This window comes from Microcebus murinus, chromosome 1 (genome assembly GCF_040939455.1).
Source record: "Microcebus murinus isolate Inina chromosome 1, M.murinus_Inina_mat1.0, whole genome shotgun sequence".
Classification (NCBI taxonomy): Eukaryota; Metazoa; Chordata; class Mammalia; order Primates; family Cheirogaleidae; genus Microcebus; species Microcebus murinus.
The window spans coordinates 5,306,216-5,327,227 of record NC_134104.1 but is presented as its reverse complement, the minus strand read 5'-3'; the positions used below and the strand labels follow the sequence as shown (position 1 = coordinate 5,327,227).

Below are 21,012 nucleotides of genomic sequence, written 5' to 3'. Positions count from 1 at the left end.
CTACCCACTGGGGGAATCCAACCCAAACCACAGAGCAGCGTGGAAAAGAGCGGAGAGTAAAGCTGCAGAGGGGAGAGATGAAAAGTTGTGTTGGATCAAGGACCCTGTTTTCAGACCTTGCCAGTGCACGTCCCTCACTGAGCCTACGGGCCAGGTCACCCTGTCACTCTCTTAGTCCCTGATAATTAAAAAAAAAAAAAAGTAGCCTATAATACTATACATGATTGTAGCTTTGTGAAAACAAAGCAGGGATGATTTTTGTGTATACAGTCTGGATTGGCTTCAGCAAAAAGAAAAAGGACAAAAAGTGGTCCATTGATAGCAGCCTTTTATTTTAACTGTGTAGTCTCATTGGGTGACTTAATATTTCTAAAGGAAGGAAAGCTGTCAGATCTCTTTTTTAAAGACGGCATGCTTGACACTCCTGGAGTGATGAGGCTGTCCCTGTGAAGGTTAATGTGTGCTCCCCACAGTTCAAGCCCCTCATTCCTCCTCAGGTGTCATTAAGGGAGCAAAAGGAGGTGGCCAAAGAGGAAGGAAGATAATAAGAAGGCAGCTGGAAAGAGGGGTGAGGGCAGACACAGAGCCGTGCACACCTCCGTCCAGTCTGAATAAAACCCTGCCGGATCCCAGGCCACCTGGAAGGGGGAAGGGGGCAGAGCAGGTGCAGTTCCCTGCAGAAAGTCAGGTTTGTAAGAGCAAGAGGGGGATGGAGAGCAGCTTCCAGCCTCCTGTGGTTTGAGGTCACCAGGAACCAAACAGAGGTGGGGTGTGGTTAGGCACCTCAGTGGCTGGGGCAGGGAGGCACACACCCACGTACCACAGGCTTCCAGAAAGGCTGCCTTCCCAGGGCTCCACCGGGAACCCCAGAATCTGCTCCTACTGAGTGAGTCTCTAGATGACTCCTCCAGCTGCTCTGGCCCCCAAGAAAGGTGGGGAGAAATAGGGACCACCAGCTGCTCTAAGTGCTCCCTGGGAGGCTGGAATAGCTGCTGCCCCTGCCTGGGGCTTTAGGCGTGATCTGATGGGGCAGGTGGCACGGGGTATTCCCAGCCAGGGTGTGGATAGGAGAGGCTAAATCTGCCTCCAGCCCCATAGAGAGGCACTAAGGGGCCTATTTGCTTGTGTTCGGGTCCTTCTTGGATTCTTTAGCTTCAGGATCTTAAATTGAACTTCAAATTTGTGACTGCAAGATCAGCTGCTTAAAAATAGGGGGAATGACCACCTCCTCATTTAAATAAAACACATCTCCTTCTTTTAATATTATCCCTCTGCTTCCCTACACAACAAGGGGAATTGTTCTTTCCTGCACCATGGGGAAGAAATGAGGGTCAGGGCTCTTTCAATGTGAACTGTATTCTGAAAGTTCGAGAAGGAAGAATAATAACCAATATGATAGGATCACTGAATTTAAAATGTAGTATCTTATAGACTTCACTTTTTCCAGCATTAGTTAGAAGGAATATTTATTATTATTATTATCATTATTATTAGTATTACTGTTTTTTACAGGAATTGTGGCTTGCTGTTCTGGCCTTTCACTATTGCTTCCCCCCTGAACAGATTAGCCACTCTGGCTGAGCACTGCCCTCTCTTCACAGTCTGCTGTTCTGTCATTTCCTTTCCCTCATTCTCATCCTAATCAAGAAGGCTAATTATTTGCATATAACTAGATTCAACTTAATGCAACCTTTCAAAAACTTATATTTCCCTTGAAAGTTACCCTCTCTTATGAACAGCTAAATAGTAGGTATTTCTTCTTTTCAACCACTTGATTTCCTTTGGGTTCTGGTCATAGACTTCCAAATGCCACTTCCTTTTTCCTCCTGAGGTCTAGAAATGTGTAGACCAATGATCAGCTGAAATATGTATTGATCAGATAGATCCAGATGGACGGCCAGGGGAGGAGGGGGATGGGAAGGTGATAAGTCCTCCATCACCCTGTCTATGAAGACACTCCTTCCAGTAGTCTATGAGTAGTCTATGATGACATGAAATGGAAGCTTGCTGCAGCTTTTGCACTTGGCAAGTGGTTTCTTCAATGTTTCTAAAGCACAATTCTTCTCTCTCTACCATTCTACCATCCCAGACCCTGAAGATAATTGAAAATTGGACCATGCTCTCTGGCATTCATTTAGAAAGCAAAGTCTCCTGGGATGTCAGAGTGATGCTTTAGTGGCTAGGCACAATGTGAGCCAAGCAATTCCCACTTCAGATTCTCCGTTTGCAACCAGCTTACAGAATCCCAGTGCAACAGAGCTGATCTTTGTGAGAGGGCAAACTCATTTCCCATAGCACAGTCCTCGATAATGGTGCTAATCACAGTTAGGTGATGATTCTTCCTGCCTCCAACCTCACTTAGATTTGCAGTGTCTATGTTTCCATGCAAACATAAACCTTTTGGCAGTTTGAACTGATGTGCACTCACCAAAATTCAATTTCCCACCAGTCCATTAAAAAGAAGCGGGGCGGGGGGAGTTTTATAGTGTGCTTTGAAAATGGGCTGTCTAGGCCATCAGAAACAGCCCATGAAGATGCTCGTTGCAGATGATAATGCATTTGCTGGTTGGGAAATATGCGTTGAGTGTCCCGTCCCCCCACCCCCCGCTAGCTCTGAGCTCAGTAATTTATTTGTTTCATAGAAAGTTTGGAACAAGTAGAGAGATGTTTGGACTCCAGTTTTTGCTGGGTTTTTCCATGGATTAGCTGACAGTGTGCTGCCTTCTAACCACCAGCACGTGGGCATTTTAGCTGATCTCTGTTAGATTCTTTCTTTCTCTTTAGCTGTTCCCTGACTGGAATGCTTTAAGCCTGCTCGGCCAGCAGGCCTGGCCGGTAAGCCACGTCTGATTCCTGGTTTGCTCACTCAGGGGAGGCGCTCGGGTGAATCCTGGAGTTCTTCTGTCTCTGCTGTTCTGCTCTTTGCTCATCTGCTCCTGGTTCACCTGCAGAGAATTAATTGTTTCCTCTCTTCGGGTCCCAGAGCCTTTATTGTGGGGCGATACTGTCTTTCAGCTCTTTTCTCATCTCTGTCATTCTGTGGCTGTCTCTTTCCTGGGACAGTATAGGACGTTCGACTTTTGATTTTGTTTTCTGTACATGTCAAAGAAATATTGCCCATGAGTCCAGAGGAGACACAAGACGATTTTTCTTGGTGGAGGCTGTGGAGGGGAAAGAAGGTACAATGGACAGCATCTGAATTAGGATTGTCACTGGCTGTGAGCACATGATAACAAATGGTTATTTTTTTGAAATAATGATTTCAACCAAATGGGTGAAAATGGGAAAATTCAGTCTTTTTTATCTGGAAAACCTGCATTTCCAGCTAGCTGACTGCAAAACACGGAAACGGAGCTTACTTCCTGGACATTCCCGTAATGCACACTCAGCTTTGCAAGGAGGTGGCTGGGCCAGGGACTGGCCCACAGGTGAGTGCGAGTGTAGACAGCAATGCTCCACCCATCATAGAAACACAAGAGAAGAAGGTGCCTTCTTTTGGCAGCAGTTGGTACCCCTGAAATTAAATTGTGACTGCAATTTTGCAAGCAGAAGATATTTCAGTTTTCTTCGGAAACTTCGTAACCATTTCACTTTTGGGTGGAGGCAATGCTAAGAAGCACTGTTGAAAATGTGCCTGAAGGTTGCCTAGGTAGTCTCTCTCCAGCCCATGGCAATGGAATATTGAGTTACGGCTACTTCTTTAAAAATCATCACTTTTTCTATAAATCGACCCTACTGGCACCTTATATTATGGCACGTGCAGAGGAGTCCAAGTGTAATTTTGAAATTATAAACCAGATTAGTTTGCGGGAGAATAGGACAGAGACTTAGAAGGCATGATAAGCTACCTGCAGCTAAGATGTTCAGTCTTATTCTGCTCACACGTCTCAAAGCTTGGACAAAAACTATAAAATCTTGCCAATTACATATCTGAGCTGGAAACAGCCTATTAGTTCACCCGGGCCATTCACAGCCGGGGAAATATAACTCCCTGTCGTATATTTCCCTGGTTCAGCTGAAAATGACTTCAGAAAAGGTCAGATGGTACCGCCCCTGGGAGATGTTTCCCTTCTCTAATAGACTGATGTTAGACACTTTTTTTTTTATTCTAACGCTCTATCTAAATTGGTTTCCCCATCAGTTTCTTGACATCAGCCTCTGTTAATGCTCTCTTGAGCTACTGCCGCCAAAAATGGATATTTTATCACTGCTTAAATTTTTTTCTCTAGACAGAAATGTCTCGACTACCTCTGTGGGTAATTAGACTGCTTCAAGGGGTGATATTTCAATGTTAGTCCTCCGAAAAACATTATTTTTTTTAACTACTTCGAATCCGAATAATTTTCAATCATGTCACCTGACACTGGAAATTTCTTTCTGTCTTTGGAATTCTTGAAAGAAATGAAAAAATACTCCACTTTTTTTTTTTTTTTTTTTTTGGTCTGTAAGGACTTTTGGGATGGGGAGGCTTGGATGGCCCCCACAGAGGACAGGGACCTTGCTCTCTTGTCACAGTGTTACATAAAAAAAGGTCTTGGTTAAACGGTCATTTAAGTAGCCCACATCTGGATCCTGGCCAGGTATTCATCCACCTGCACCTGCGGGACAGAAGGCTGGAGCTACACGACCAGGGACTCCTTCCATTTGCTTTTGGGATTGGTTGTCACCACGTTATTATTTGCTGCTTAAAATTAAAATCCAGCTCTGTTCTTAGTTAATCATCTCTTCGAGTCCAGGTAGTTCAGCTACTAGTCCAGAATATCACAAAATTTTATTCCTTCTTGGACATTTAATTTTATTCTTGTTTTATAAATATGTGAGCCCATCTTCCTGGGAGGAAGACCCAAGGCTTATGATGACCCATCTCTAAATACCATGCTTCCCCTGAAAACAAGACAGGGTCTTATATTTATTTTTCCTCAAGAAGACACCCTAGGGCTTATTCTCAGGGGATGTGTTATTTTCCCCTCAAAGCCTCAGCTTGCAGCACGCACAGGATGGCTGGGACCTGACAGGGGGAGCTGACCTTCTTGGTGGGGCTGTCTGCACCTTTCTGGTCACCTCTGCGATAGTAGCTGTCACGATGGGGCAGATGACAAGGGCTGCTCGTCTTCTTTACCGCTCCAAGACAAAATGCATGGGTTGTGCAGATACACTGCATAGCCACGCCCATCACTAGGGCTTATTTTCCGGGTAGGGCTTCTATTGTACAAATGCTTAGAAATCCTGCTAGGGCTTATATTGTGGATAGGTCCTATTTTCGGGGAAACATGGTAGCTGTTTCCAACAAATCAGCAAGTGCTTGGCCATGGGCGCTTAAGATAGTGCTATTTAAAAAACCCAATAGAAGTCATATGTTTTCCCTCTGAACATACCAAGAGAATGGATGCAGAGGGCTGTGGCTGTTGATCAGGTAACCAGAGTGTGTAAAGTTTTAACTGCCACTGGCCGGCTGTTTTGGGGGCTGAGCACACATCTTTGTTTATCCATAAATGCACATGGATGCACACAGGCACACACCTCTGGGCAGCACCCCTCCCTGCCCTTAGGACACGGCGACACAGAATGCTTGGTCATGCTGAAACGATCGCAGGGTGTTCTGAAACATGGGAAGCCAGAGGTGCGCATGAGGATGTCTGTTTCTGCTCCTCTGTTTTCTGTCCACACAGAAAAGAGTGTGGAGTGTGGAGAGGGAAACAAAGTGCACGATGCGTGGTGAGTGGACAGTCAAGGCTGGCGGCAGTCCTGGCTTTGAGATTTTGAGCAGTAACGGGCATTCGTCAGCTTGGCTGCGGCTGGTCCGAGGTAGACTTGGGGCCCTGGCTTTGCTTCACAGATCCCCTTTGGAGGTGCCAATCAGAGGTTTGTACCCAACGCCAAACGCCATACACAACAGACCATTTACCAAACAGTGTCGTGCGTTTAGGAAAGCTCTTAATCCCTGCAAATCCGCACAGGAAAACACCTGCCGGCCGGGGTTAGACACCCAGGGCCGAAGAGCCAGAGTGACCAGGTGTCCTGTGACTGCACGGTCCAGCGGCGTGGTTGACAGCCAGGGCCGAGGAGGCCACAGCAACACGTGCCAGGGAGGAAGCCAGACACCCACATGCTGCCAGAGAAAGGCATTTTATTTATTTAGAGACAGAGTCTCACTCTGTTGCCTAGCCTAGAGTGCCATGGGATCAGCCTAGCTCACAGCAACCTCAAACTCCTGGGCTCAAGCGATCCTCCTGCCTCAGCCTCCCGAGTAGCTGGGACTACAGGCATGCGCCACCATGCCCAGCTAATTTTTTAATGTATATTTTTAGTTGGCCAATTAATTTCTTTCTATTTTTAGTAGAGATGGGGGTCTCTCTCTTGCTCAGGCTGGTTTCAAACTCCTGACCTCGACCGATCCTCCTGCCTCAGCCTCCCAGAGTGCTAGGATTACAGGTGTGAGCCACCGTGCCCGGCCAGAGAAAGGCATTTTAAATCAGGCAGTGCCGCCGCAGAGAACACAGGGGAGGGAAAAAGGCCCAAAGTCCCGAGTTTTGAAAGCAGCGTTGGCCACTTTCTGGCATGCGGTCCATTCGCTCTGCGTCCACCCTTCCTCTGCAAAGCCAAACTCCCCCTAGAGTTACAGGGCGAGGAGAATGAGAAGAAACTCCATGGGTTCAAGTCAGGTTTTTACATTAATTAGGCTAATTGATGTTCCTTTGAGGCTACTTAAAAATTGTCCTGTAATTATGATTGAATTGGACTTTTCTTTGTATTTAAAACTGGAAACTTTATGAAATTCTCTACAGGGGTGAAATTTTTAGAGTTTAATCCTTTCAATCTGGTAGTTGGGATGTTAGAAACCAGGGGCAAAAGTGAATTCTGGAAGGCAGTGAGCACCCCCCAAAAGGCAATCCGATGCCTGGCAAAACCAGGCAATGCAAAAGAAAGGAGCGTGCGCATGGCTGGTTAGCTTGCAGGGAGGGCTTTTCCGAAGTGTTGGGTGATTCATTTGTTCTCTGGCCCGTTGGCCTAAAGCAGGCTTTCGTTGTCAGAGAGTGAAGAAGGAGACTCAGACTTTTGGGGGGAGGGGGGGAAATGGGCATTTATTGAAACCTTAAAATCTGTACCCCCATAATATGCCAAAATAAAAAAAAATAAAAATAAAAAAAAAAAAAAGAAGAAGGGCCAACGGTGGCTTTCTGTGGTTGGCAGTCAAGGCAGGCAGCTGCTGACCCCGGGGAAGAAATTTCAGTTCTTCCCATGAGCTCAGAGTGGAAGGAAATGTCTGGGGTGCTCTCCTCACCCCCAGGGGCTCTCATTCACCCGCCTTCCTTCCACTTATCCTCCAGTAAGTGTCTTCTATGCCAAGGACATGGAAGCTCCCATCTGATCCCTAAAAGCACAGAATCCCCCCTTTTCTTTACCTGACACTCCCCTCCTCCCCGGCCGGGATGTAAACGGGGCATGGCCACAGGAGGGGGTGGGGCAGACGCCAGACTCCACTCCCGCTGCCCTGGGCACAAAGGGCTTTGTTGGTGCGTGTTGGCGCCTTGAAGAAGTTCCGGCAGGCAGAGAGCCCGGCCCGATGACACCCAGCCAGGAGCGATGGGTGTGCAAGATACCTGGCCACAGGACGGGTCCTTCTAGCAGAAGCCCCGACTGCTCGTAACGCTGCCTGGCACAGGGCACCGGGCGCTGGGCCGTGGGACGTCACTGCAGCCACCCCAGAGAAGCCCGATGCTTTGGCGCTCGCCAGAAGGTGGGACCCTCCTGTGCTTGGACCCCCCAACGCTCTCTGCTGCCTTCTCACATGCTGCCGGTGCACCTGCCTGGCCAGACCTACCCCGGGCAGCAGCCTGCCACGCCCAGGACACGTGGGAACCAACTTCCTCCAGCTTTCCAGCCTCGGTGGCAGACGGGGGAGCCGGAAGGAGTGGCAGTGAGTGAGCCCGGCTGCCCGCTGCCAGCCCGGGCGGAGAGCCCCTGCACCAGGGACAGCCCTTCTCACCTTACAAATCGGGCCGTGCGGTGCCCACACTCTCTCTGTCCCAAGGAAACATCTCTAGAGAAAAGCAATTCCGGGAAAAGATTTGAACCCCAGGAAGGCAAACGTTACCAAAGGCAAGAGTCAAGCTGTCCTAGTCAAGCTGTTTCTCGTCATACCCCACTGTCTTTATCTTTTTCTTGAAAAGGTAGGTATTTTGACGAGGGTTAGGGGCTGAGTCGTGCACCCCCCTCCCCAAATCCATATGTTGAAGCCCTAACATTCGTGACTTCAGAATGTGACCCTATTTGGAGATTAGGGTCTTTGCAGAGGCAATTATTGATGAATTGAAATGAGGTCATCGGAGCGGCCCTAATCCAACATAACTGGTGTCCTTGTAAGAAGAGGAGATTAGGACGCCGGCACCCTCAGAGGGGCGAGCATGGGAGGACGCAGGAGAACGTGCCGTCTGCAAGCCACAGAGAGAGGCCTCGGAGGGACCAGCCCTGCCCACACCTCGACCTCCACTCCCAGCCTCCAGAACCCCGAGAGAGGCTGTATCTCTGCTTTTAAAGCTGTCCGGGTGCGTGGTATGTTTTACAGCAGCCTGAGCAGACTGGGAGTGAATTTTGCCTTTCCAATAGCAAAGTCATTGTTTTTTCCATGATATTTATGTCTTCTTTTTTTAATGCCCTTCCTCGGCTTTCTGAACTTGGAGGAAGACTTGATCTCATTAGTGCTTATTCTTTGCGATCGATTCCCTCGGATTTGTGCTCATTTGATTACCCAATGCTCGGCTGGGCAGTCACTTTACAGAAGCAAGGATGCGTCTAGGTGAGAGCCCGAGACACAGAATAATTGGAAATAGATGACCCGGAAGAGCGACGAGTAAACCATCCCTTTCTGCTGACCAAATTAGGCTCTGCGCTAACCAGAACCCAGTTGGAACAGGCGAAGATTGTGGGTTTCAGAGTGCCTCTATTTTAGGACAAAAGAGAATTGCTCTCTCCTGGAAAAAGCTGTAAGCACCAAAGAAGGTGCTGGCGTGGCAGATGGAGAGTCAGGAGAAACGGGAATTGTGTTTTTATTTGATTTGGAGAACACAGTAGATGCCCAAAGTCCCCTTGCCTGGCGCTGCTAATGCCTGACCTGGCCCATTCATCTCAGCCTCTTAGCCAAGACCTGGAAAATTGCAATTCTCCGCACCAGCGCCCCCGGGCTCAATAATCCGGGGCCCGGAGCCCGCGGGCAGGAGCGGGAGGGGGCTCGCTGGGACCCCCCGCCCCGTGTAGAGGGAGGGACCCCAGCGCGGGAACCGGGCGGGAGGACACTGCGGAGCGCTGCAGGCCTTGTTCCCAGCTTGTTAAAGAACATATTCTCTTTGTTTCCTTGTTGGCATTTCATAAGATGTGATGCTCTCTCTGCCAGCATTCTTATGTGCTAGGTGCATAAATTCATTTTTATTGTTTTTGTCTCAGGAGGAATTGACCTTTTCCCCAACACCAGATGCTTTTTATTTGAGGGATAAACGTTCCCATCCTGACTTGCTTTTCCCACCCGCCTCTTTGGCTTCCCGGGACCAAGGGCAAGGGGCTTGGGTCCCTCTGCAGGGCCCTCCTGGGCCGCTGGGTGGCCCCGGTGTGGGGGAGGAGCCCTGGCTGACAGGACCTAGCCTAGCAGGGCTCTGTGCCAATTAGCTTAATTGTATCAAGGCCAACACAACCGACAGATGCTAATTCTCTCAGAGTTCATATTACGCTGTGAAAGAAGGTAGGACACTCTAAGCACCTTGGCATTAAAATGCCCCATTTGCCAGGCACACTGAAGTTAAATGACTGTTATTTCTTTACAGCGTGCTAAAATGTGGGTCCTTTTATAGCACGCGGTGTGCTCCGGCTCCTAATGAAGGAAGACTCCCACTCAGGACAATTATATCCCAATTTACTGCGTATGCACACAGCTCTGATCCACGGGATCAGGCCTTGGGAGGTGATTTGTTTCTATCAAATAAATCTTAAAATATGGAAAGCTATTAATATGTAAATGGACGCCTTTACCTGTCTGTGTGTGTTTGTGGGGTGTGTGTGTGTGTGTGTGTGTGGTGTTGGTATGGGCGTATAGGTGTCTGTGATATGTATGTGTGGCGTAGTGTGTGTGAGTGTATGTGCTGTGGTGTATGTGGTTTGTGTGAGTGTGTGTGGTGTGGTGTTTGTGTGAGTGAGTGTGTGTGGGGTGTGTATGATCTATATTTGTGTATGTGTATGGTATGATGTGTGTGTAGTGTGTATTTGTGTGTGGTATGATGTGTGTGTAGTGTGTATTTGTGTGTGGTATGATGTGTGTGTAGTGTGTATTTGTGTGTGTGGTATGATGTGTGTGTAGTGTGTATTTGTGTGTGTGGTATGATGTGTGTGTAGTGTGTATTTGTGTGTGTGGTATGATGTGTGTGTAGTGTGTATTTGTGTGTGTGGTATGATGGGTGTGTAGTGTGTATTTGTGTGTGTGGTATGATGTGTGTGTAGTGTGTATTTGTGTGTGTGGTATGATGTGTGCGTAGTGTGTATTTGTGTGTGTGGTATGATGTGTGCGTAGTGTGTATTTGTGTGTGTGGTATGATGTGTGTGTAGTGTGTATTTGTGTGTGTGGTATGATGGGTGTGTAGTGTGTATTTGTGCATGGTGTGCATTTGTATGGTGTAGGGGGTCTGGTGTGATGTGTGTTTGTGTATGTGGTGTGATATGTATGTGTGGTGTGTGGCATAATGTATGCAGTGTGTATAGGGTGTATGATTTGTGTGTGGTGTGTGTGGGTGTATATGTGTCTATGATGTGTGTGTGGTGTGCTCTGTGGTGTGATGTGTGTGGTGTGTGTATGTGATGTGTTGTATGTGTGGTGTGTGTGTGTGACATAGTATGTGTAGCTCGTGGTGTCTGTGTGGTGCGATGTGTGTGGTGTGTGTATGTGGTGTGTTGTGTGTGTGTCTGTGTGTGTGATGTATGTGTGGTGTGTGTGTGTGTGACATGGTATGTGTTGTAGCACGTGGTGTCTGTGTGGGGTGATGTGTGTGGTGTGTGTATGTGGTGTGTTGTGTGTGTGCGTGCGTGTGTGTGTGTCTGTGTGTGTGATGCATGTGTGGTGTGTGTGTGTGTGACATGGTATGTGTTGTAGCACGTGGTGTCTGTGTAGGGTGATTTGTGTGGTGTGTGTATGTGGTGTGTTGTGTGCGTGCGTGCGTGTGTGTGTGTCTGTGTGTGTGTGTTAAAACTAAAAGCTACTGTGCTCATGACTTATGGCTAGCACCTCCAGGTAATGACCTGACGTTGTCATAAACTTGGAAACGAACACCTTTAGTATTTCCTTTCCCCCGCATAGGGGTTAATATGATGGATTTTGAACCGTGCTTCCTTGCAAACTGTTCCTCCTATCTGGGCTGTTGCAGGATCCATGAATAGCTCTGTCATGCCCTGGATGACTTCTCATGTCTGTTAATTTCGGAGGAATTTATGTTAATTATTCGGAGTCTGCCACTTAGATTGTGAACGCACAGCTGAGGAATAATTTCTCCAAAAGTGCGTTTTCTCACCTCCAAGGAGCCCTCGCTCCTCCGCCCTCCTCGCAGCCCGGTTCCGGCCTCCCCTTGGGAGCGTGCTGCCTCCCTGCGGGCTCCCTGCCGGGGCCCCGCCCGACGCCCGGACTCAGGCGCACTCGCTTTGCTTTGGAATCTCGCGACCCCCTTGTGTATCTGTGCGTTTCCCTCTCTGCTTCTGCCAGCAGGGCCGTGGGGGTGGCCGGCTGCCCGGGGCGATCCGGGCCACTTGCCGAGGGAAGGAACACGGTGTGAGTTCTCCCAGACGCCGGCCAGCGAGCAGATGTTGCAGGTTGACTGTGTTACACGTTTCGACCTGGGCCGTTTAAGAGATGTTTTTTCCCCAGAGCCACATTAGCTGTCCATACGGAAGCCCGTCACTTGGCCTCCATCTAAGCAGCAGGAAGCAGTGCAACGTGCAGAGTGAAAACAAGATTTGCAGCAAGACCTGGATTCTGCCAGCCAGTACTCACGAAGGGACCGTGGGCAAGGCCCCTGCAAAATGGACAATGGACGCTTCCCGAAGGTCTCATAACGGGGTGCAGACGGGAAGCAAAGCAGAGAGTACAAAGCTATTTTAAAGCCTGCAAACCCCAGAAGTTATGGGAAGTGCTCTTACAGGCTGAATTGTGCCCTCCCCTGCCGAATTTATACGTGGAAGTCCTCACCTCCGGTTCGCAGAGTGTGGCTGTATTTGGAGACAGCATCTTTAAAGAGGTGGTTCGTGTTAAAACAGGCCATCAGGGCGGGTCCTAATCCAATAGGACTAGTGTCCTAATAAAGAGGAAATCTGGGCACGGAGAGACACGAGGGCTGTGAGCCTCACCACATGGGGACACAGCAAGGTGGCCATCTGCAAGCCATGTAGAGGCTTCAGGAGAAACCAGCCCTGCCAGCACCTTGATCTCTTAACTTCCAGCCTCCAGAACTGCGAAAACATAAATTTCTGTTGTTTAAGCCGCCTAGTCTGTGGTGTTTTGTTATGGCAGCCCGAGCACATGAATGCTGGTGCTCAGTAAGTATGTGCTGATGGGCTGCAAGGCTGGTTTGAGAAGCTTCACTCCAGCACTGGATTCTGTGTTTATCAGAATAGATAATCAGGAATTTTAGTATTTTTATTTTTTTTATTTTTTATTTTATTTATTTTTATTTTTTTTTTAAGACAGAGTCTCACTCTGTTGCCTGGGCTAGAGTGCCGTGGTGTCAGCCTAGCTCACAGCAGCCTCAAACTCCTGGGCTCAAGGGATCCTCCTGACTCAGCCTCCCAAATAGCTGGGACTACAGGCATGTGCCACCATGCCTGGCTAATTTTTTCTATATATTTTTAGCTGTCCAGCTAATTTCTTTCTATTTTTAGTAAAAATGGGGGTCTCACTCTTGCTCAGGCTGGTCTGGAACTCCTGAGCTCAAATGATCCTCCCTCCTGGGCCTCCCAGAGTGCTGGGATTACAGGCGTGAGCCACCATGCCCGGCCGAATTTTAGTATTAATATCTCAAACCACTTTTCTACCCTTTGGATTTTCATGACAACATCAGGGACTGGTAATATTCATTTGGGATTGGGATTCCCTTCAGCTGGTAGCATTCATTACTTTTATATTTATGATTCTCTACCTTACATTTGCCCATCAAATGATCTGTAAAAGAAAATTCACTTAAGTATACGAGGGAGGATCTATTTCATGCTCAATGAAGAGCGCTTCTTATTACAATTCCCTCTTTAAGATGGGCCATCTGAAGGTTTGTCCTATGACATTATAAAGCACACAATAGCAGAGGCCACTTTCTGTCCCAGTTTCTGTAAGGAAAAGGCTGTATTTCAGGAAGGTAGCGTAAGAAATAGATTAATGCAAAGCAGAAACCTGAATGGCACCGTGTTGGGTCCCAGGGGAGGTCATGGCAGAACTGAATCGGGGGACATCCAAGCCTCAGGAAGCGTCATTTCTCCATTATGCCGGGGCCACTGGCAGAGCTCTGTGTCAGGCCCTGCGGGTTTATGAAGTTTCTGCTCAGGGGAGAAGCCTCGCTGCTTGGGGACGTTGCTTGTAGCCGTGTTCTTTGGAGGGAGGGAGAGAGAGAGAGTGCGAGCCCACACAGGATCACAGTCGATGGACAATAAACAGGAAGCTAGGTCGACGGGTGGATAATAGATACGTGATGTAGCAGTGCATGTCAACTTCCCAGCCAGGTAGACTTCGAGATGAGTCTTCTAGGTGATAGAGTTGGCACAGTCGGGTGAAGTCCAAAGGGCTTTTGGGGGGTCCCGGCCCACCCAGGCACCCCGGACGCTGCAGTTATGGGGGCTGCTTTGAGCTGTGATGGCCCAGCAGCCGGTTTCCCTTCATCCTCCGGTGGCTCTGGACTCGTCATCTTCATACACCAAACCGGCTCACTGGCACGAATGTCCTCTTCACTGTCCTCATGGTCGGCGGGGGGATTTCAGAGTGTCTATGCACAGGGGAAAACGATCGAGTTCCAGAACCCGACAGACACAAGTAATTACTGCATCGTCCTGGATGGTTTGCCAGGGGTTTTGGTGAAACATTTTTTTTTTTTTTTGAGACAGAGTCTTGCTTTGTTGCCCAGGCTAGAGTGAGTGCCATGGCGTCAGCCTAGCTCACAGCAACCTCAATCTCCTGGGCTCAAGATATCTTTCTGCCTCAGCCTCCCGAGTAGCTGGGACTATAGGCATGCACCACCATGCCCAGCTAAATTTTTCTATATATATTAGTTGGCCAATTAATTTCTTTCTATTTATAGTAGAGACGGGGTCTCGCTCTTGCTCAGGCTGGTTTTGAACTCCTGACCTTGAGCAATCCACCCACCTCGGCCTCCCAAAGTGCTAGGATTACAGGCGTGAGCCACCTACTGCGCCCAGCCTGGTGAAACATTTTTGTTAAAAGTAAAACACTTGGATAAGTCAAATTTAGCAAAGAACGATTTGAGAATTGGGCAGCACCCTCCCCCAGAACTGGAACCGGTTCTAAGAACTCCAGCCTGCAGGTGGTGGGTATAGACAGAGGACGGCAGTGAGGTACAGAGACAGCTTGACTGGGTGTGGCCGCCACTTCGTCCTGTTTGAATTCAGGTGTTCGCCCGCAACTGACAGAGGTGGCTGCCGTGATTGACGGAGACCCAGCTGTTTGTCGCTGGCATGTTCTTGCGCAGGGCTCCTAAGTTTCACTTCTGGTTAGTTTTCGTGCTAAGGTTGCCGTTCGTTGGGTAAGAACTCACGTATCAAGCCATCCTCAGGCCAAATTCAGTTTGGTTTAACACGCTGCTTGCTCAGACTGACAAAGGGCACCATCGGGACCAGGTGGCCAATGTGTTCTTTCAATTCAGGCAGCAGAATCCTACATAAAAATGTCGGGGAGAGGCCACCCAGCCCAGACATAAACCCTCAGACATCTTTATGAAGGAACAGATGGAAATATAAGAGAAATGGTTGTACTGCAGTCTGGAAACGACAATGACACAGGTTTTATGGCTTTCACTAGTTTAGAAGAACCACTCTCTCCTGGGCAAAGCAGCTGTGCAAAGGTCCCTGGCATGGCCGTGCCCCTCTAGCTATGGGGACAGGGACACTCTTCTGCACTGTTCAAGCTTTGCATTCCTGGAACTTGTGAGCCGTGAACTGCACTGGCCATTCCAAGTGCATTTTCCACGCCTCGTGTTGCTGAGCTGGGGTCGTGGCCGTGACCAGCCGGCAAAAGCAGCTGCCCACGTGGGCCGTGCAGCCGGCCATGATGGAAAGTTCCCCCTCCTCCCTGGATTAGGGCCCAGTGACCCCGTGACTCCCACCACTGAGCAGGCGCGGGGACCCCGAGGCCGGGGAACCACGTTATCCCCCCCCCCCCAGCCCAGCTTGCAGCTCTGGCCACGTCCTGCCCGAGAGGGTTCGGCCTGGGGCTTAACCTGCCATGAGGCGTTGACCTTCACGTCACGCTGGGAGCCAGGTATTAATAAAACAGGCTTTTCAGAAAAGGATTTTACTTCCCCATTGGGTAGGTAAGGAAACCGAACACCGGAGAAGCAGGGGACCCTTCCCAAGTTGCAGAGCAGTTGGGGATAACCCCCAGGTGCGGCTGTCACCTGGACACCATGCCCCGGCTTCCCCAGGTTGCCTAATTTGGTGCGGGGGGGACCTCAGACCTCAGTGTTAGGAGGAGTCAGCCCAGGGCTCTGGGCTGGGGACGTGGGGCTGTGTTTCGTCTACTCCCTGGCCAGGTGTTGGTGGCAGGTGTCCGGCGAGGCATTGCTGGGGCTCCCTGGGGTGATAGCCCGTGTCGGTGGGATTGCTCAGCAGCCTGCACCCGCCCAGGGTTCTCCAGCTCTGCGGGGTCCCCACAGGCTCCCCCTGTCATCGTCATGGCCCTGGGCTCGGTGGGGAGGGCCACATCGGTGCCTCCCTGAGGGCCTCTGAACACCGGAGCCCATGTCACTCCTGTCTCCACCCGAGCCCGACCGCTTCCTGAGCGCCTGCCCCGTCACGCAACGGCTCCTGACGTCACTCTCAGGTGTGGCGTCTTCCCTCCTGTCCACGCTGTCGTCTGACAACGGTGGGAAGTGAGGGCGAGGAACACCCACAGGGCGGAATTCAGGGGTCTCTGCATGGGGTAACGTATTTGTCTAGTCCTCCAGGTGAGAGTGGGTGCTCACCTGCTGCCTTGTTAGTTCATGGATTTAATTGAACACCTACTATGTGCTGGGCCCTGAGCCAGCTGCTAGATGGGCAGACAAAGTCCCTGCCCCCGCAGAGCTCACACTCCACTAGGGGACAGTGAGGACAAGGACAGAGGGAAATAGGGTAACGGGTGTGATTGCTCCGTGAATACCCCAATGCAGGCTGAGGGTGGGTGTGCCCTGTTGGGGTACATGTTCAGGGACTCTGCCCTCCCGGAACCCTCCGGACCCCCCTGCAGGCAAGGCCCAGGGTTCCCTCTGGGTGTCAGCAGCAGAAACGGCCACCCTCGCACTGCCGGTGGCCCCGTACCTCTGCCCTGGAGCGATGGGGCCACCTGGACCTGTGCCCTTGTCACTGTCCCTGGGGTCATTCCCGGGGAACCTTGCAGGCTCTAAGGCTCTGAAGAGTGGCTCTGGGGGCGAGTGCCTGGCGGTGGTCCCTCCCCAGACTCTCCTCCTGCGTCCCTGCGCACCTGCTGAGTCTGAGTGTTCAGCGCTGGCTTCCCTGGCTCCCAGTGCCACACTGAGCCGTCTCCAGTCCCTTAGCTCATTTGCACTGAGCCCTGTGCCATGGGATCTGCTTAGCTGTCCCTCCCGCTCTGCCACACATGATCCTGCTGGCTCCGTGGGAGGAGCCCTCTGCCACCCCTGTAACAGCGGCAGACCTACATCCCCGAAAGTAAACAGAAAGTAGCCATTCCTTTAATATCAGTGGTTTCTTTCTTGAACACTGTAATATTTCTCAAACGAGGGAGGAATAGATAGATCACTTCTGGCGAGATTAGTTTAAGAGACGATGATTATGTTAATATGTAATTGATTTTTATGACCTGTCCTTACTCTCATTATGTATTCCCTGAATATACATAATTTTCTGTGCCTTCATTTATCATTTCACAAAAAAAAAAACCATTGCTGCTCTCTCCCATGATCGTGAAAGGGAAAAGATGAATCAGGCCTTTCAGAAACTGCAGGCTGCAGCAACATCTTAAATCTGAAAGAGAAACCTCCCATCCTAGTGTGAATCAGGGTGAATTTTTCCCCTTTGCGATCGCTATACAGTCGATGCAAAGATCCCTCTGGGAGTGAAAGAATCCGGAGCCGCAAACCATCTTGCGAAAAATGACAATTCCTAGTGCCGTGGTTGCTACCTAACTGCAGGTGTTATTGGCACTAAAGGGTCTGTGGCTATTAGCACGAGCAGTGGGGCCATTCGCATTTCAGGTTTGCTCTACACTTACCCCCTAGGTCCAGGCTCGTGTGTGATAATGTTAATTAAGCATTTGTAAAGCATCCACTTGAGCTGCAGGCAACTCCTACCCCTCCCAGTTCTCCTATGCCTTGGTATGCCCTGAGGAAGGGCTCCTGCAAGGAGACCAGAGCGTGGATGGGGACCGAGGGCATGAGGAAGCAGCTCCTTTTGTCTCTGTATCCTCTGGGCTCTCAGGGATTGAAAAGGACGCCCCCCCCCCCAAGTACTCCCTGAACACTGGTGCCTCCCAAATCTCTGCTTGTGAATGCACCTGCAGCAAATCCCAGATGGAAGAAAACAATTCTTTGATTTAGGTCACGGCCCCATCAGCTCAACAAGGCTTGAGAAGGCAAAGCCAGCGTCCCCTCCTCCTCGGTGACGGTGTGATTGGAGGGCTCGGGTGGAACCTGCTTAGTCTCTAGGAAAAGTGAGAGGAGTTTGCTTAAGGATCTGCAGAGGACATGTCACACAGCGAGGTGCATCTGGAATAAGTGCTGATTCCCACCTATCTAACCATCACTCCATCTATCTACTTATGTATCTATCTGTCACCTACCTATCAATCATCTAAGGCAGGTCAGAGGGAGGGGGGGAGGAGGGGAGTGATGAGTGAGCAAGCAGAGAGAACAGCTGCCTCACTGCAAGTAACCCCAGCGTCTTCCACTCCCTGCGCTGGAGCCGGAGCCCGAGCGCTACTGTGCAAGGTCACTGGGAGAGGCGGCGGATGGACCATGTCTAGGTTGGACGATGAACTCAGGCTGCCTGGTGACAGGCGGGAAGAGAGCCCACTCCCTGCTCCCTGGCTAGGGCTTTTTCTCCTGACTCCACTGCCCCCGATTCTCCTGTCCCCCAGCTGGATGAGCCCCTGGCATGGCCGGCCTCCTCTGCACCAGGTGCAAGCCCAGGGTGGCAGTGAGGTCCTTGGCCTGGGTCCCAGGAGAGGCGGGGCCTGTCCCCAGTTCTGGCCTGAGCTGGCTCCAGGGGCTTATTTGTCACTTCACCTGCAGACAGGGAGTTGGATCTCAACTCCGGCTGCACCTGAGGGCCTTTGTAAGGAGTGTAGCTGTCTGGCCTCCCCCACTCCCCGCCCCCCAGGAAGGCCGATGTCCCTAACTCGATCTCGCTGTCAGGAACACCCTGCCCACTGGGGCTGGCACGGAGGGGCCTGAGTCTGGGGTGGGGCCCCAGTGACTGCATTTAAAAAGGAAAGAAAAGGAAAATAGATGCCTTTGATGATTCTGATGTTCGGTCTTCAATGGACTGGAGAATTTTAAAAGCTTTTTCTCTCTCTTTTTTTTTTTGAGACAGAGTCTCACTCTCTTGCCTGGGCTAGAGTGACGTGATGTCAGCCTAGCTCACAGCAATCTCAAACTCCTGGGCTCAAACAATCCTCCTGCCTCAGCCTCCCGGGTAGCTGGGACTACAGGGATGTGCCACCATGCCCGGCTGATTTTTTTTTTCCCTCTTTTTAGTTGTTTGGCTAATTTCTTTCTATTTATAGTAGAGACATGGTCTCACTCTTGCTCAGGCTGGTCTCGAACTCCTGAGCTCTATCGATCCTCCTGACTCAGCCTCTCAGAGTGCTAGGATTACAGGCACGAGCCACCACGCCCAGCCCTTTCCTTTTTATGACGGGAGCATTTTATTCATGTATTTGTTTTTACTACTTGGCTGCACACTGACCAGTGCTTAGTGAGGTACACAGCACAAAGGGACGACCAGCCCCAGCTGTTACTTCTCTCTGGCTGACACACTGTTTTCAATGATGATTCCAGTGTGAATTAGTTAAATTCTTTTGGGGCAGCAAACAAATTGCTGAGCCTACCCCATAGTGACAAAATGTAAAATCTGTGAAAGTTCAGCCTGACTGTGAGGGTCAGGTGGTGACATTCGGCCTTGTCGATGACAGGAACTGCAGGCCGATCACCATAGGCAAATGTCACAGGTGATAGAAGAACACACAGAAACCCAGCACGTTACTATTTTTTAGCCCTGAGCTGTTGTGGATATCACTGCTGTAGGGTCGATACTTGCAGCAACATCTAACTTTTACCTACACGAGATAGCAGGGAAAAGTAACAGCACGGTTAAGTACGCAGACGGTGCCCATTTGGAACAGAAAATCACGTGCAGAAAATATATGGAGTGTCGAGACGGTGTCCTTGAGTTTCGCAGTCGCTGGGTTTCACTCTGCAGCCGTGCGCTTGTCCTGGGGCTGCAGCGAAGCCCCCGGCCGGCTCCCCTTACCCACTGCTCTGCCCGCTTTGTGTTTTCAGCCCGGTGACCGCCTTGTGTCTGTGTGTTTCTCGCTGCAGATGGGCAGAAGAAGGTCCAGGAGGAGTTCGACATCGACATGGACGCGCCAGAGACAGAACGCGCCGCGGTGGCCATTCAGTCTCAGTTCAGAAAATTCCAGAAGAAAAAGGCAGGGTCTCAGTCCTAGCGGGAGAGCCCCTTCCTAGCCCTCCAGAAGACACCGAGCTCGACCATCATCTGTCAAGAAATTACGAGAACACAACGCCCTAGAGAGAAGTCACCCTCACACGACACACGCGTGCACGGCAAACCTACAATGCATGTACAGAAACCTGTGCTATTTATACCCTGCTAGGAAGGTGTAGACGGGATGAAGTTGTGAGTAGCTTAATCTCTATGTTCCTCTCCATTATCATTCCTCCTGCAACTATTTTCCCCGACGTTGTAATAAAATGGAGTTAAGACGAGTGATTTAAGTGTCTGTCTTGGCCTCTTTCTTTCTGTGAATCTGGGAGGTTGCAGTGTTAGAGGTTGACTGGAAACCCGAGGTCTATTTTCTCCCTAAGCCTTAGAGATGTGATGCGGAGCCTTCTGTTAGGAGCCTTCGTGCTGAGAGAGAGCGATCCATTCTCAGCCGTGCGGGGCTCATTTGGCGAGTGCTGAGTGCCGACTGTGGACGGCAGTGTACTTTCTTCTTATCATGGGAGTAGAACCCTGCATCCCGGGGAGCCGAAGAGTCAGAAGTTTCCCTGGGGAATCGTGACTGATCCAGGTGAATGAAGCGGGGGAGGGCCAGGTCTCTGGGTTTGCAGCGCCCCCAGATTTGCTCAGCAGGGCCATTTCCCATCTCCAAAGGGGACTGCCACCTGTCGGGGGCCATTCTGCCGCCTGCCTGAGGTCCCCTGCACCTGTGTAGCCCCAGGGAGGGCGCCCTCCCCAGGCTCCCCCTCTTCTGTGCCCCACACTGTGCTTTGCTGCCTTTTAGGGTTACTTACTGAAGCCTGCAATTCGGAGAAAGCTCTCACCCCATCTCCTCCCCTGCAAACCTCGAGGGGGAATAGCTCTGCACACCCCAAAGTCGTTTTGCAGACAGCGAGGAGAGAAGTCCATCACATGGGGAGGACCATGCCACTGAGTCAGGAGCCAGGTGGGTGGGTGGGGTGTGTGCCTGCCTTGGGGCCGCACGTGGTGGAGGCCCCCAGCCCCTGGGTCACATTGTGGCTTTCGTCTGAGCTCTGCCACGTGAGAACCTGTTGTGGACGCCACATCTCT

At 50.5% G+C, this 21,012-nt stretch overlaps 1 protein-coding gene across 1 annotated transcript in view; it reads left to right on the top strand.

Moving 5' to 3' along the window:
- Nucleotides 1–20,211, top strand: part of PCP4 (Purkinje cell protein 4) — a 61,309-nt gene extending 41,098 nt beyond the window's left edge. The window contains exon 3 of the mRNA XM_020284741.2: nucleotides 19,800–20,211. Coding sequence (XP_020140330.1) covers nucleotides 19,800–19,927 — 128 coding nt within the window. The 3' untranslated portion in view covers nucleotides 19,928–20,211. The remainder of the gene's footprint in view (nucleotides 1–19,799) is intronic.
- Nucleotides 20,212–21,012: the final 801 nt, after the last annotated feature.